The sequence below is a fragment of the Condylura cristata genome, unplaced genomic scaffold (assembly GCF_000260355.1).
Source record: "Condylura cristata isolate star-nosed mole 26May11 unplaced genomic scaffold, ConCri1.0 scaffold00027, whole genome shotgun sequence".
NCBI lineage: Eukaryota > Metazoa > Chordata > Mammalia > Eulipotyphla > Talpidae > Condylura > Condylura cristata.
Genome location: NW_004567128.1, coordinates 7,922,801 through 7,939,813, shown reverse-complemented (window position 1 = coordinate 7,939,813; position 17,013 = coordinate 7,922,801). Strand labels below are relative to the sequence as shown.

The window sequence follows — 17,013 nt, the reverse complement described above, 5'->3', positions numbered from 1 at the left end:
CCCACACCTGGTGACACCCCATAAACAGCATTCAGCTGTTGCTTGATTAGAGGAAGTGCAAAGACAGGACAGAGCTCCTCTTAATTCCTGGGGCCTTCACTGCTTTTAACTTGAACTAATCTTGAAGTAATGGTGATAGACCTGCGAGGTCCACAGAGCCTCAGCTGATCTCTAAGTTTCCCATGTCAGGGTGTCATGTATTGGAAAAGGCCTCTCTGGGCATATTCGAAAGCATCTTCTTCCTATGTGAAGTCAGCCTCCCCTCTTTTCATCCACCCTTTGTTTTCAGAAAGAAGACCCCAAAGCAGAACTTCAACCAGCTGTGTGCATGGAAAATAAGACAAAGCCAGTTGTCCCCAACAAAATAGGTAAGCACAAGGTCTGTTTCTGGTTCGTTCCTACAGTGGACAAGGGCTCGTGGCGTTCCTGCAGAGACAAGCAGCCGTGGGTCCTAAGAGCTTTGCTGCGGGAAGGGGGCTGTGAGTCTCCATCCCCAGCACAGGTCTGTCAGGTCTATTCAGAAACCACTGGTTCCCCAGCTACCCTGATAATCCTGGAGCAGGAGCTGCCTGCTTCCCCCTGACACTTCCCCGACTCTGAACTGCTTGCTGACCACATTCTAACAGACTCTGCTGTTGTTAAGGAGGTTTCCTGCAGCTCTTTTCTGTCATGTACATTTAAAACTCCTGCGGGTTGAATATTTCATAGTAGCCAAAATCACAAAAGACATATCCATCTCAGAGTCAATCTTTACATCCCTCCTTTGCCTTGTGGCTCTGGGGAATATTCCACGAGCCTGAAGGACTGTCCAGTGTATGCACCAGGACTCCTGGGTGGATCTTCTTTTTTTTTTTTTTTAAGATTTTTATTTATTTATGCATAAATAACTGGGGTACAGGCCAGAGGTATGGGGTGGGGGCCGGTGAGAGGATTCACCAGAGACAGAGCGGGAAGAACAGGCAGGTGGATGAAGAACACTGCTGAGGGGAGCAGCGGGTGGGTCAGGAGAGGTCTGAGTGCCATGTGGGTCACCTTCCTGCCGGGGATTGAACTTATGCTGCAGTGGCTGGGGATGGCTTCATAGTGCTGCGCTTTAACCTGTTGTGCCACCAGGGAGGGTTCTGGGTGGCCTTGAGCCACCCGGAGCCCTGCACAGACACCGCTGTGTTGAGATACTGATAATGTGTTGTTACAGTAAAGAAAGAGTGCAATTAATTTGACTTGATAAGTATTTCCTCTGTCATTTCATTATCTTGGATGTTTTCTGATTAACAGAATGACTCTGTGTTTTCAATTAGAAATCAGTTGCTTGAACACCAGCCAGGAAGTTAATGGTGTGGGGCGCTCTGCACCGGAAAGTTTTCCCCGAGATGTTTTCTCTAATGGACTTAAACCAGTTGGGGGACTTGTTCATCTGGACACCCTGGATGGAAAATCAAACAGTCTGGATGATTCAACTGAGGAAGTTCAGTCTATGGATGTGAGGTATGTCAATTTCTTTGTCATTTAAGCCTCATCTCCTCCCCTGAAGACCTTGTTGTTCATGTGCCCTCAGGTAAAGGGGATCTGAGTGGTGTCCATGGTCTCATCATTAAGAAAACTTCTTATTGGAGACTATAAGGAACTCATTTGTTTTCTTCCTTACTACTTAAGGAATTCTTAACTGCTGTGTTTGTGGGTGATACCAACTGGTACATTAAGCCTGGGCAGAGTCCATCTGCACAGGTTGGGCAGAGGCACAGGAACGGAGCCCTGGGTGGGGCAGCTGGAGTGGGGCGGCCCTCCCACTTCGGCGGGGTTGACAGTTTGGCCAGAGCTCTCAGAGCCCCAGCCTGTGGGACCAACCCTCCCCCCAGGCTGTGAGTGCTCAGCTCAGTCCAAGGGGCTGGAAGATGCAGGGACTTTGTAGGGCACATGGATTGTAAGCTCCCCACCTCCTGTACCCAGCTTTGAGCCAGAGAAGCTGGAGCAGGCTGGTCACCAGGGGAGGGAGTTCTGTACAGACCCCGCCTAGTCTCCCCCCCAGTACTGGGGTTAGGGTCCCCAAAGCAGTGCTGCTTTGTAACCCCCCCCCACACACACACACACACACACACCTGGAAGAGGCAGCGGTGTCCCTGCTCCTGCTTTTTGTCTCTGGTGGGGGCTGAAGGAGGTTAGGGATCAAGACCTGGCACCAACCAGGGTTCAAGAAAGGGAAGGGTGCTTTGTAGTTGCTGACTTGGGCCTTGCACCCCTGCATGTAGAGAGGTCAGTCTTGGAGGCGGAGCCTAAGACCCCACAGTGCAGCAGCATTCTCTCAGCCTCTGCCCAGCTGTTTCCAGCTTCGGCTACAGTGGAGTCAGGGCTCTGTCTGCTGCGGGGCATTTTGCCGGGCTCTGACCACCAGAAGGGGTGTAAGGGCCACTGCTGCCCTTCATCTAGGTTCAGGTATGAGACAGGCCAATCCTCTAAGCTACAGTTTAACTGGTTTGTCTAGATTCTTCCCTGAGATCTTAACTGAGGAAGGAGAGGCGCCTGGCAGTGCCTTCCTCTGGCCACTGCGAGAACGAACGGGTCAGGCCCTCACTCCCAGCCATGGCTCCTGGGACTGACATACATGAAACTCTTCCTTCCATTTCTAGAAAGAGGAGAGAGGGGGACAGAGTGGAGTGGAAGCCTCTCTCCGGAGATGGACAGAGGGAGAAATGTGCTCTATGGGTGACTGGGCTGTTGGCGAGGTCCTGACGGAGCCCTCATGCCAGACGTTTCCACAGGAACTTCTCCCCAGCGTGGCCACTTCATGTCAGAGCGCCCTAACAGGCAGAAATGGTGCTTCGTCCCCTTTTGCAGTGGGGAAAACTGAAGCCAGCAGAGGAAAAGCGCTCACCCTTAGCACTGCTAGCAAGAGGCAGCACTAGGGCCCTTTCCTCAGCCCTGATAGCGCGGTTCATGTGGCATGCCTGCGTCCTGCTGTCTCCCACTTCGAAGGCCCTGTACCTGCTCGGCTTCTCTCTAGTAGAATGCTGGTGCCTGCAGCGTTTATCTTCTTTCTTCCTGTGGGCAGTGTGACTTGACCTTCACAGCCCTGCCAGTCTACTTCCTTTGCTCTTGTCCACGGGAACCTTGCTCTTATCAGTGTCTCAGATTTGAACTAACTTGTATTTTTTACAGTGTGCTACACACAAGCTCTGCCTCTCAATTCACCCTCTCTAGAAAAATCTAGTGTAACAATATATGACAACTATCTGTCTGTTTCTCCTTCTCTCTCCCCGTCTCCTTTCTTCCTCTCCTGCCCCAGCCCCGTCTCAAAAGAAGAGCTTATCTCCATCCCAGAATTTTCCCCAGTGAGTGAAATGATTCCTGGGGTGTCTCTGGACCAAAACGGAACTGGTCATGCCCGGGCACTTCAAGATCTCTTAGATTTCACCGGCCCCCCCATGTTTCCCAAGAGATCCAGTGAAAATCTCAGCCTGGATGACTGTAACAAAAACCTGATCGAAGGATTTAACAGTCCTGGCCAAGAAAATACTTTGAACACCTTCTGTTGACAAATACAGCATCACTTTAATGAAAGGTACAGATTTTTGATGCTAGTGTAATCATTAACTCTCCGATTTTGAAGATAGGTTACACAACACTCAGCCTCCTGGGTGGTTGCATTTGTTTGAGAGTGTAAACATAAGTGTATTGTATACTACAGCACACATAAGAATTAAGATGATTTCAAATAAATCCTTCAAATGAGGCCGCTCAACCGCTCCCTGCTGGCCATGCGAGCTGTGTAGGTGGGCAGGGCAAGCGCCTGGCTAAAGGCCACAGCCCCCTGTCTCAGTAGCACCTTTCTTAGAGGCCAGGGGGGAGCGCTCTGACATTGTTGCAAGGGGGGGGGTCAATATTCTGCCCATGTTTTACCCAGTGACATCCCAGTTTTGTCTGGAATTGTTTGTATACAGTGGTGAGCCTTAGGCCAAAAGATTGCTGTTCTGTTGACCTGGTCTCGATCCTTTCAAAGTCAGTGTCTTTTCTTGGATCACAGCTGAGGGAATGGGGAAGGGAAGAACTGCAGCTGTGTCCTGAAGCCCCCGCAACCACCACCTTTTGCCTTTTTTCTTCCCAAAGTGCTTCTAGAAGCTCTTCTTACGTAAGTCATGTCTAGGAGTTAACAGCCTTCTGCATTTATGTGCAGGTAGTTATGTACACCTCACACTTGATTTACTTCTGTTTGGGGCTTGTTTTTGAGTGGTGAAAACATAACTTAATGATTCCAAGTTCTCCTCCCATCTCATACTCTTTAAAAAGTTTTTAATGTTCTCAGCGTTCTCGCAGTCATTTTATTTTTTTATGATGCTGCACTCCTGTAACGGAACGTCAGTGCCAGGTGTGACTTAGTCCAACCTCTCCATTTCTCGAATGAGGAGATAGGTTGGGGCCACACGACCTGTTTAGTATACTCGTTTCTGCCTGACTTCAGCTGTTTCCTAGAGACAACACATTTGGGAGTTTACATCTTTCCTTCCTCTTGGGAAAGTCGGTGTGGTGATCCCTTTACAAGTAAGAGGAAATGCCTGGCAGATGATTTCCAGAATAAACTGTGGCGCTGATTAGGAAAATCAGCTGCTAAACCCTGGATGGACACAGACAGCACACAGCTCACTAGAGTATTCTGGCTCCCTGACAGTTACGTGGCTTGAGATGCATGAGGGGTTTCCTTTATTGTTCGCATTCCTTGAGCCCTTCAGTTCACTAAGCTCACAGTCAGCTCAGGAGCGGCAGATCCACCAAACTCGGAGTATCCATGACACTGCAGATCTGCTTCCCACATCTCTAAAAGTGGAAAATCCCCATCCAAAAGGGGAAAAAATGTGTTGGCTAAATAATTCCTCTCACACTGCTTATGCATTTTCATTTGCCATTAGAGTCTGGTTCTCAACCAAAAGTGGGGGACGTTTGGAAGTGTGTTGGGTGTTTTGTTGCCACAAAGGGCAGGTAGGCATTGGCTCTCAGGACACTGCATACGGTGCGGCCTGCCGCCGATGAGGGAACGTGCGGCCGCGCAAAGTGAAAGAAGCTGGGAGGTAGAGTGCCCTGCTGTGTCATCGTTTTAGTGAGAGAGAAGGGGCACTACAAACTGGAAACCACAGTCTCTTCGTTGCTCTTACCTGTTTTGTTTTTGAATTGACACAGGTGTTTGGAGCACCCATGAAGCTGCTGGTAGTCAGATCGGCTGCCAGCTCTCTGAAGAAGCTTCCATCGTCTTTACCCACTGGATTGCAATTTATTAGAGCGAAATGTAACTGCATTCTTAGTTAGTAGGTCACACACTGGCCGCTCTTGGTAGAAACCTTGAGGTGTCGGCTTTGTCCGGCTTTAGCGAAGTTTCATGTTCTGGTTCTATTTATGAGCTTCAGCTGCTGATGAAGCGCTTCCTGTGCTGCTCTAGTATCCTAGTGACCCTCCGCGTAACGGAGTGACTCTGGCCTGGACCTTAGAAGCATCCTTATTCCCAAAGGTGGAGCATATAAACATTTAGCTGTCTTTTCTTGTAAATATGCTAGGCATTCACCCAGACTCTACCTAAATACATCCTGAACTTGGGCTCATAGCTCCTGTTTTTATGTAGAATGACAAATCCAGAAGGGTTCCCCTCTGGGGCTTCTCTGATGGAAGTTCCTGCGAAGAAACTGTTTTTTATTACACCTAGCTACCTGCAAGACATGTCGCCCCATGTTACTCGGGGTGGGGGGGCGGGTGAAGGGCTAAAGGATGATGTCTAGTTGAGGAAGGAAGCCATTAAACAGTGGGTAAAGTTCTTAGCATATTTTTCTACAAATGGGCACCGGACTCGAGCAAGGAGCTTTGCATGTTGCAGCGCAGAGGCTGCAGGCTGTAGTCATGGAAGCCATGCAGGCTGCTGGACCGACTGAAGCGGCGCTCACGCACAGGTGGTCGAGTCTCAAGTTGGTGGTGATGGCTTTTCTCTTGGGTCTGGGAGGTGAGGGGCTTTTGTTTGGTTACACCTGTGTTGCTCAACTCTGATGAAGCCAGGCGCCAATGAAGTAAGATTCCCGAACTGGATCCAGTGTGTCACTTGAATGGACTTGAACTTAAAGAACATCCAAATGGGGGACATGACGCCAGAACGTATTTTCCACGCATTCCATGCTGTGTAGCAGTGTCCTCTTAATTTCTTGTGGGGAAATGAGACTTCCAGATCAACATGACCCTTCTTTGATTTTTTTTCCAGCTATTACAATAGGGAGCTTAGAAAGATCTGTAATTCTGAGAGATTTGCAACCAGAAGACATAAAGAAGTAATCAGTAGTAATTTTTTGCTTTTAAAACCAGCTACAGTTTAACTGTTATGGAAGCTGTATGTTTGTGTCTGTGTATATACTAAATAAAATTGTCTCCAATGCCATGTGCCATGGATCTTGATGCCTATAGAGGGGAGATCCTTTACATGCTAAGCACACAGAAAATGATCGCATGTTCTGATTTTAAAGTAATGCCTCACCGTCTCACTTGGCTTCACTTAGTGTCTGTCTGTCGTGGTCTGTTGCCGCTGCAGCTGTGCTGATGCCCACTTGCATGACGTGTCCATTGTGTTGAACGTGAAATACACTTTCATGGAAGAATCTGAGGGTGTGCTAGAGTTTTGTTTGTTTTCCTAGGCTCAGTGAAGAGTTTTAAAAACCTATATGGAAAAAAACAAACCAAACCAAAGTTATGTGAGAAATAGGATTTAGAATGTAAGCAACGATTAGGGACAGACCCAAGCGATGAGTGAATTTAATGTGTGACAGGCCGGAGGGTGGACCATTTGTACTTGAAGAAAGATAGCACGAGCTTTCCGTTTCTGGAGGGTTGGCTGAGTTGAGCATCTCTGACAGCTTGGAGAGAAAGGGCCCAGAAGCCAGTAAGGAAATGAAACAGGCAGGAGTGGAGCCCAAAGGTGAGTACCAAGTACAACCCAAGGGTTAAGTCGGAAAAGTTGAAGTGCAAGACTTGGGAGTGACCTCTCAGGCTCCTGGACTGCCAGGCGTGGGCTGGGCTATGATCTCAGAAGTGGAAGCCGGAGCCTCTCAGCGGTGTTTGAAGCCTCTGCGGGAGTGGAACGCAGCAGCTGGTGTGTTCAGGGTCCTGCCGAGCCCAGTGTGGCCCTGGGACTTCTTCAGCCTATGAGGTGGGTAGGTAGGGGCAGGTATTGCCCCAAGGACACAGAACTGGAACTTGGCAAAGCTGGCTTTGACTCCCCAGGGTTGGGGCTTTGGCACTCTGACAGGAATTGCAGGCGTTTCTGCCCTCAAGAAGACCAGACGTGCTTGTGCTAACGCCAGTGCTCGCAACCGACAAGAAGCAGTGTGCCCGTGGCGAATCCGAGTGTGCTCTTCAAAGAAAACATTAGAAAATAATTTTTCAAACTCAAGGTATCATTTATATATATATCATAAAAATACCCCTTTTTAAAGTACACAACTCCAACTTGGGCATTTTCACAAGATGGTGCCACCATCGCCACTTTGTAATTCTAGAATGTTTCATCTGAGTGTGCTTTTGTCTTCCATTTGTCTACTCGAAGCAGCAGAGCTTGACTTTATCATTACTCAAGTTCCCGTTGCACCTGGAGGCCAGAACATGGAGTTACAAAAGTCCTCTCTAAACCAATCATTTCCCTTTGCCACCTTCTAGTAGATCACATGAGGGTGGTGTATGAACATAGTTCATGTGGGCTGCTAAGTGGTGGGCCCATTGTCTGCCTAGATCCAGGTCGGTCCAGATACGGGCCTTGATGTCTGAGAGAGAAGACATGGAGCAGGTGAAACTGACTTTAAAGGTTTAGAAAGTGCTGCACCTTTGGGGAGGTACCGTTAACGTGACCACCAAGTCAGGTCTGGTGGCTGTGAGGGGCTCCCTTGCCCTGGTGTCCACTGGCAGCCAGCCCGTGTTCACAGAACACAGGGAGTGTTTACACGCTGCCTTTGCTCATGTTTCTGCCCCAAAGATCCAGGTCAGCAGTGGGCACTGCACTGTGGAGGGTTCTCCCCTTCTACAGCCCAGTCTAAGGGCACCTGGCTAAAGGTCAAGGGAATCGATAAACTTCAGGTGTTACATCTGGGGAGTTTGTTTCCCTCCTCCCTTCACACTGCAGTAAGTACTTGAGAAGCTTCTGTGTGGCAGTGAGAAAATGCCATCGTTTAATCTGAATTGGAGGTTGGTATTGGGAGAAAATTCTAAAGTGGCCAGCCTCCAGGACTTGAAAAAATTTTTCAGGAAATTAAGGCCGTCTTTCCCCATCTTACCTTATCTCAGGAAATGCACAATACAAGGGATCAAACCATCGTATAAAGTGACTTGGAATTAGAGGCAGCAGCTCTGGTCGTTGTGTTATCGTCACATTTTCCGGTTTTGTGTGCAGGTTTATCTTTGAAAGAACCCAAGATTGTCAGCCAAGGGGAGGGTTAGGAGGAGGCTAGACCTGCAGAGAGCTTCTTGGATCTTATGAAGCCCCCACACTGGGGCTCCTAGGTGATTTCCAAACAAACTGGATCTTACCGATGCCGTGGACAAATTCCCTTTGCTCAGTGCACTTGGCCTTCTGAAGTTTCTCCACAGACTCCCTGTGGGGTTAGAGCCCGGATGGCTGGTTTGAGATGTTCAGTGTTGAAGATGGTAAGAGATCACCAAGAATGTGGAAGTAAGGTCAAAAGTGAACCGCATGCCCCCGAAGGCCCCACCAGAGCACGGGCTTAAGGCTGCCTGGGGAGGTGACTTCCTGTGACTGGCCTTGCCCATGGACTCAGCCAGGCCGCAAGAGTTGCTCACTTGTAGACAAAAAGTTGCAGATATTTGTCCTGTAGAAAAGCTAACTCCAAAGGCTGTATGTATTTGCCCCTATGGGCACTAAGTTTGTATCTAACCTGGCAACTCACCCAGCATCTTGACCCCAGCAGCGCACATGTGCTGCGTCCAAGTGCTCCTAGCAGTCGGCTCCCACTGCATCCTCAATGAATCACACACATTCTTGACACTTGCTCCTTTTATACTTACTTCACAATTAAGACTTTAACCCTTGGGAAGTTCAGTTTTGGCAAGGAGAACGCTGGAAGTCTTCAGCAGACTTTGGGAAGTCTTGAACACATGACTTTGAAGGTTGGTACAGTGGGAGTGATGTGCCACCTGGACCTCCCCTTTAGGACTGAGGTATTGTCCTCCAGAGGTTGCTGTTGGCCTACCTTCCCTGACTGAAGGAGGCCGTGTTACCAAGGTTCAAACCCCCTTCACTTGGGCAGCCTGTGTCCAATGATTGGGCACTGCAGTTACACAAAGACCCTTTCTTCAATGTAGGACAATCCAGAAAGCCTGTCCCAGGCTCTTCAAGGCCTTTGTTTAGACCGCTCTACAGCCCAGGTCTTCCACCTCCTCCCTCCCCCACCCAGCACTCTATGCACTTCTGGCCTGCGTCCCGTCTGTCTTTTCCTGGACCACGGGACCTGGGGCAGATAGGTGATGTGCTAAGGGTGTTCACGCGTTCTCTCTCTAAACTTTAAGGAATATCTGAGGTAAAGCACTGTTGCTGTGCTTGAGGGTCAAGGCTGGTGAAGATGCTTATCCAAGGTCAAGTACTGCTAGGAAGTGCAGAGCTGAGCTCCACACCAGAGGCTTGCTTGGGAGCCTGGGCTTACCCTGGCCACTCTCCACACCCCCAGTTTGGGCCTGGGAAAAGCACACAAGAAGCAGCACTGGAGACACTCTCCAGTCTGCAGTCTCCTGGTTATATTTGCACGTTTCCTAAATGAGCTCCTCAATCATCTCCCCTTGCCACAAATTGTTGCTGACTTTGTGCATCCCTGTGAATCTTCTGCTGAGGGCAGGTGATCTCCAGCCAGCTGGACACTGCATCTCCAACTGGGGCTTCTTTCCTTATACAAAAGGAAACCATGTCGTGAATGCTCCTTTAAGCACCATTGTATGACTACTGACACCCTAAGCTGGGCCAGGCATTTTGCTAGGGTCAGGGATGGAGCAGAGAACAAGGTTAATGTCCTCACTTTTCCAGGAGGCCAAGGTCCAACGGGAGGCAGACAGCAGACTGATACTTGAAGTTGTTATTTATGATTGTGGCGGTGATGAGGTCAGGTTCGCTGTTACACTTTTTCATATTATTACAGTTTGTGCTGTGACATTTGTGTGATTCTTTGATTAGTGTCTGTCTCCTTCCCTAGGAGAGGGACGCACTTCCTGACAACAGGACCGCCCTGTTCCTACCACCAGCTCAGGTATGCAGTAAATATTCCTGAGTGGATAAACACATGTTTCTGAGATAATCCCTGAATTAAAATCCCACATTCTCTCATGAGATGACAGTCTTAGTGATCTGGTTTTAGTGTTTACTTTGGGATCCCCAGAACCTGTCACAGAGTAGCTCCACAAGAAATTTTATTTTTTAATGAAGTACTATTGTTTTATAGCCAATGAAATCTTTGTTGAATGATTTTTTTTACAGATTTATTTATGCATACAAGAGATGGGTTGTAGGTCGGAGGTGTGGAGGATGAGAAGATTCACCAGAGACAGTGGGGAGCAGAATTGACTGAATACACTGGGAGAAGTGGGCAAGACAGGAGAAGTCTGCTGTGTGTGCATGTGGGTCAGCTCTGGGACTGGGGATCGAACTCAGGCTGCAGTGGCTGGTAATAGTGCTGAGACTTTAACCCCTGTACCACCAGGGAGGCCCAGGCAAATGAAATTTGTAAGAGCTTAATGACTAAATTGGTGTCTAGGTTGTGCCAGGTCACAAAAGACCAGACTGCCTGTGGTATGATGAGACATGAACACTTAGTCCATCACAGACTTGGGGCTTAAGTTTCTGGTGGAGCAATGATGTAAAGTTAGGGAATACCGAACTTAAAAGATTATTTTACAGAAAAATTGGGTTGTAAACCTACCCTCCCCATTCCTTTCTGTCTTGCATTAATATAAAGAGTCCATGTCAATTCAGTTCTTTCTGGAATAATTGCTAAGTTGTGACGCACTGTTGTAAAACCACAAGTATATGACTTTGAGAACCAGGGTCAAGCCATTTTACATACTACATTATAAAAGAGCTGAGCAGCAGTAATTTATGGGACTAGAGGGCTGATAGCAACTACCACATCTCATTGAGAAAATTGTCCTCCATGTCAGCAGGAGAACAGATGTAAAGGTTGTGATGAGAATGGATTCTACACCATAAGTCTGGCTAAAAACATTCTCTTCCACACAATAGAAATCCTCTCTGTCAATGCTCTGCTGTTGACAAAACCATCTAAAACATACAGGTGAAGAAAGAACAGCATCCACACAAAAATGCCCACGTGGGATGGAAGAAAGAGGAGGAGGAAACGAGGCCGATGAAAAATTATACATCATGGTGAGAAGTCCGTGGGGATTACAACCAAGATGAAGAAATGTACAAAGTGAAGAATGATGTGTGTGTGTGTGCATATAAAATAAAGGGCAGGAAGAACCAGGAGAAAAAGAAGAAAAATTACACATCAAATGTCATTCCCACTTTTAAGCAAAGTCAGAGAGTTAATGGAAGGAAAAGTCACCTAGCTCCTTGAGTCCTGGGGTGTGGGACTCATGTAAACACTGACATGAGCGGAACGGTACAAACCATCGATACAGAGAATCTGGGTCAACAGTGTTGTCAAGGGATGAGAAAGTGATTTGTCCTACTTTTCCTAATTATCTTAATCTTAAACCAGCATTAAGAAAAAAAGCTAGACAGAAGGGTGGTTAGAGATGTGTGTCAGGGCAACTGGCAGGTGTCCCCATAAACTGTGTCCTTTCAAAAAATGGCAGTGGGCACTTGGTATAATTCTGCGTCAAAGCTTGATTCACCTTTTTAAATTTACTGTTTTTTTCTGGCTTAAGAATTAGTAGCTTTACTTATTTTTCATTGTATTATTTTAAAGATTTGCTTATTTATGCATACAAGAACTGGGGTACAGGCCAGTGGTGTGGGGTGGGGTAAGAGGAGACAGAGTGGGGAGCAGAACAGGCAGATCCACTGAAATCCACTGCTGAGGGGAGCAGCGAGCAGGACAGGAGAGTTCTGCTGCGCCATGTGGGTCAGCTCCCTGACCAGGATCAAACTCCTGCTGCAGTGGCTGTGGAGAGCTTTGTAGTGCTGTGCTTTAACCTGTTGTGCCACCAGGGAGGGCCTCTTCTTTGCATTTTATGTATGTATTTATTTTACATTTTCAAAGGACAAGTATATGAGGAAAAGACAGACACATGCAAAGACACAGGCAGGCAGAGAGCTACTGCTGCTTTGCAAAAGGAAAAGATTTATGAGAAGAAACACCTGCCTTGTTACAGGTGGACAGGACAGCTGCCAGATCAGTAGCTTTAAAGCAAAGGAACAGACCAGATACAAGCTGGTACAAACCCATAGATAGATGGTAGAACTGAGGCTACTAAAAAGAGAGGGCGGGAGTGGGAAGAAAAGGGGCGGGGAGCCCAGTGGTCTGGTAGAGGATCACGGTGGGTTGTGGTTGCACATGTGTAAGTGTGTGAACCTGTACACCGACAGCTTAAACAACATTTTATATCAGCGTTATCTCCATAAACATCATTTTTTAAAAAGTTAGTGGTGGGCCTCCCTGGTGGCACACCAGGTAAAGTCTCAGCACTATCCAATTATCCACAGCCACAGCAGGACGAGTTTGATCCCTGGCCAGGGAGCTGACCCACATGGCTTGGCAGACCTCTCCTGCCTTGCCCGCTGCTTCCCTCAGCAGTGTACTTCGTTGATCTGCCTGTTCTGCTCCCCACTCTGTCTCTGGTGAATCCTCTCATACCCCACACCTCTGGCCTACGTCCCAGTTCTCTTATGCATAAATAACTAAAAAATATATTTAAAAAAGAGTGGTTATAAAACTAGTCTGAATTTCAGTAAGCCTGTATGTCCACCTTCTGGGGTACAGGCCATAGAGAGGTGGTTCTGGCCCTTGAATGTGTATCAGAATCCCCTGGAAGACGTGTTAAAAACATGCTGGGCGCATCGCCAGAGTGTCTGATTCGACCTCAGCAGAAGCTTCAAGACCTAGCACATGGTCCCACATTTGCACCTTTTCCTGAGATAAGGCCAGTAGGACCTCAGACAGGACTATTCCTTCCACCTCAGTTCCAGACAGAAGAACCAAAGCTAATCTTGAAATGTAAATGAAAGATAAACATTTCTTATCATAAGCTACTGAAGATTTTGGATCATCACAGTGAAATTTCTTCTACAGAATCTTGTATTACGCATACTCGACCGTCTACGGCATATTTGACTTGGCATAAAAACCAAAGAAAAATAAAACGATACGCAGGTGATATTCCATTTCTGTTATACTTGTTTTACATGTACATCTGTGCACTGTTCATAACACATCAAGAGCTATGTGGCCTTGTACAAACCACTTCACCTCACTGTCCACAAAGTAGGCAGCAGATACGGTCAAGGGCTATTATCCAGTAAGTCTGGACAAAGATCACCCTGTTCAAAAGTTAGTCAAAAGAAGATGTATAATATACGTATATAGATTAATGTAAATGAATATAATGAAATTCAAGCCAACCACAGAAGAGACACTCTTAGGAAAATGATTGACTACAGAATCCAAAAGAGAGATTTTATGACCATTTTAGTGTCTTTTGTAAGAAGATGAGCCTTCTATAAAACTGCAATAGAAATTCATAAGGAAATGAAAGGATTAGATAGTCAATCAGATGAAAGAAGTGTCGGCGGGGGGAGGAGGGGAGGAGGAAATGATGCAAAAATTCTAGAATCTCAACAATAGAATTTAAGTAAAATTAAAGGAAAAATAATGCTTTGGAAAACCCTATCAGTAATACTAAAAACAAACTTCAGGTGTGCTAGAATGGTAAAAGAGGATAAAGTGATGAAAGTGATAAAAAAGAACTACCACAAATAGTTGCTCTTTCTAAAGACCAGAACAAATGGAGCAGAAGCTGTTCTTGAAGACAGAAAGGAAGAAAACCTTCCTGAACTGAAGCCACATATCTGCAGATAAAAAAGACTCGCACCTCTTAACCAGACAGCACAGTAGGTGTAAGGGAATAGAAGCAAAAGCAGTATCAGTCTTCAATTACAAACATTTTAGCATGGCCAGAGCATTGCGTACAAATAGAGGCTAGAGAGCTCAGGAGGAGCTGATAATGAAAGGCCGTATGTATGTACTATGCTGAGGAATTTTCTGTACGAAACAGAAGCCCTGGTGGCCCAGGGGTTAAGTCTCAGAGCTATTACTCCTAGGGCCTGAGTAATCCCCTGCCCAGCCCAGGAGCTGACCCACAGGGCCAGCAGACCTCTCCCATCTCGTCTAGTCTCCCCCATTCCTCCCCTCAGCAGTGTATTTCAGTAGATCCTCCTGTTCTGCTCCCACTGTCTCTGATGAATCCTCTCATCCCCAGCACTTCTGGCCTTCACCCCAGCTCTTCTATGTCAAAGGGACAAACAAACAGAAACAAAAACAAATTATAAATGAGGAGGAAAATGCTAGTTGGCATGGGACTTCAGGTGGTGAGGCCTTGTAACAGTAGTTATAGAAAAGAAGAGGTGACATGGGTTCCTAAGAGGCACCAAGTCACCTGTGTTGGTGTCCATACATTTGAGTGGCATCATTCTGTTACAGTTGTGTGGCTTTTTCTTCCCAAGCAGTGCTTGGAAACATAGATGTAGGAATGGAAAATATAGATAACTGGAGCATTTGAGGGGGTGGTTTGATGTTCAGTTGCCAGCAGGCAACTGAAGGGGTTCTGCTTCTAAGTGTGTTCGAAGTCCAAGGCCAGGAACTTAGGTAGGCTGCAGGGAATGTGAAGTCTCCCTGGTCTTTGAAGAACAAGTGCATTGAGACTTAGGTAGAGCTAGGATTGCAAGGCTAAGGATTATGAGTGCAAGTAAACGGCATCTGTACGTTTACGCTCGTAGAGATGCAGCAGTTCAAGATGACAAAAGTCTAGATTTGCAGAATATGCACCTGGAAATGGCAGGGTAAAGTAGAGGTAAACTCACCTGGGTTGAGGAAGCCCTGGGTGTTAGTAGATGACAGTGTTAAGGAAAGGTCAGAGGTGGTCCTACCTGGTGGTGGCCCCTGAAAGCGCAATCTGACAAAAGGTAAAAGCTGATCAGAGTGTCATGTCACCAGACGAGGGAGCAGGTCTGGGGTCCGCCCACCTCAGCTCAGTCCCAATCTCCAGTACAAGCAGGCCTCCACAGACACCGGTGAGGGCAGGCAAGGAGTCAGCGTTTATTAATCAGTGAAAATCTTGACTTTGATTGCTTATCACTTTATTCGGCTGCATCTCTACAGCCTTAACCTTACAGATCCCGATGAATTGCATTCATAATCCTTAGCCTCGAAGTCCTCTCTCTCCCTTAGTCCTGCGGTACTTGTTCTTCAACAAAGACTATGGAGCCCTCACATTCCTTGCGCCTGCTACCTGACGAAAGTCCCTGGCCATTGACTTTGGCCACACTTAGAAACAGAACAGAGGAAGACAGCTCTGGGGAGACTTCCCTGGGCATGAGAGACTCCGAGGTGCCAGGGCTGGGGGTCTACTATATAAGTTTTTTTTTTTTTTAAAGATTTATTTATTTGTGCATACAGAACTGGGGTACAGGCCAGAGGCTCAGGGGCGGCGAGAGGCCTCACCGGAGACAGAGTGGGGAGCAGAACAGGCAGATCCACGAAGCACACTGCTGAGGGGAGCAGCGGGCGGGCCAGGAGAGGTCTGCCACGCCATGTGGTCACCTCCGGGGCAGGCGGGAATCGAACTCATGCGGAAGCGGCTCTTAGATTCTCAGTGCTGCGCTTCAACCCGCTGCGCCACCAGGGAGGGCCCTCTACTATATAAGTTTTAAGGCTGGGGCTTGAGAACAAAGGAATTAAATCTTATTCACTGGGAATGCAGGGAAAGTGGACTTGGCTAAAGTCCACTCACTATTGCTAGCTGTGAGCACCCGTCAGCAGCAGCTTGGTCATCCTGCCAGGCTCGTGACCATCTCCAAGGTGAACATCATCCAGAAGTGTGCTCACAGCTCCAGTTTGAACCGGTCTGGTCTCAAGGTCTGTGACTTTCCTTCTGGGTCTGTAACTCTCTTTTCTTCTCACAGCAGCCAACTTGATAGGCTTTGGAAAGATAGCTGAGGACTGGCAAAATTAGTAACAAGTACAATGGGGCCAAGGAAATTTATGGCAGCCCGACCTAGAGCCGGTTGTTTGTTTTTTAACCTCTTATTTACCAGCCTATGGGGAAAGCACGATTTCTGTCGTTAAGTGCTGGGCTTGTCCAGGACCCCTTCCCGTCTCACTCCCCCGGGAGCACGTTCATCCTCTATTCTGCTGGAAAGCTCCGGGAACCAGCCTTAATCTCCCATAGCCCTTTTCCAGCTAAAATGTGACTGTTGGAGGAATGAAAACCTTCAAGTGAGAAAGTGCCCAAAGCGAGGACTTTCCACCTTTGGGCTGACAGACCAACCGTGAAAAGCAAGCAAGAGGGCAGCCCCAAACGAGCGATGCTGACGCCACTCATTTAACTCGGAGCTCGGGATGGGAGGTTGTGTTTGTGGGGCAGCAGCTTCACATGAGGCCCCGGGAAATGGTTAGCGATCAGGGAGACAGGGAGAGGGGCCATGGCGGTGCAGGTAGCAGTGTCTGGTTCCCCAGGGTTCTGAGGCCAAGGTAGGGGATGGAAGGCCTGTGAGGCTCGACTGTACCAGGCCCTTAGCCTCCAGGCGCGCCCCTGACGGACGCTCCAGCCGCGCGCGTCCGGACCCTCTAACCCAGCATCCTACAGTGCGCGACGCCCCGCAAGCCTCTTCCCGGCAGGCGGACGGCTGTCGACGGCGCACGCGCTCTCAAGGAGCGACAGAGGTGGGAACGGCCGACAGAGGGCGCAGGCGCGCTGGCTGGGCAGACGAGGCGGGGCGCGCTCTGGGAAGGAGCTGGGGGCGGCGGCGGCGGCGGCGGCGGCGGG

General features: G+C 48.1%; 1 protein-coding gene across 4 annotated transcripts in view; it reads left to right on the top strand.

The window, feature by feature from the left end:
• MAP7D2 (MAP7 domain containing 2) overlaps positions 1-6,400 on the top strand; it is a 71,262-nt gene extending 64,862 nt beyond the window's left edge. For all 4 annotated transcript variants that reach the window (XM_012730343.1, XM_012730344.1, XM_004689901.2 and 1 more), the window contains 4 exons: positions 290-368; positions 1,299-1,485; positions 3,281-3,556; positions 5,167-6,400. In XM_012730343.1, the coding sequence (XP_012585797.1) occupies positions 290-368; positions 1,299-1,485; positions 3,281-3,530 (516 nt within the window). In that variant the 3' untranslated portion in view covers positions 3,531-3,556; positions 5,167-6,400. The remainder of the gene's footprint in view (positions 1-289; positions 369-1,298; positions 1,486-3,280; positions 3,557-5,166) is intronic.
• The last annotated feature ends 10,613 nt before the right edge of the window (positions 6,401-17,013 follow it).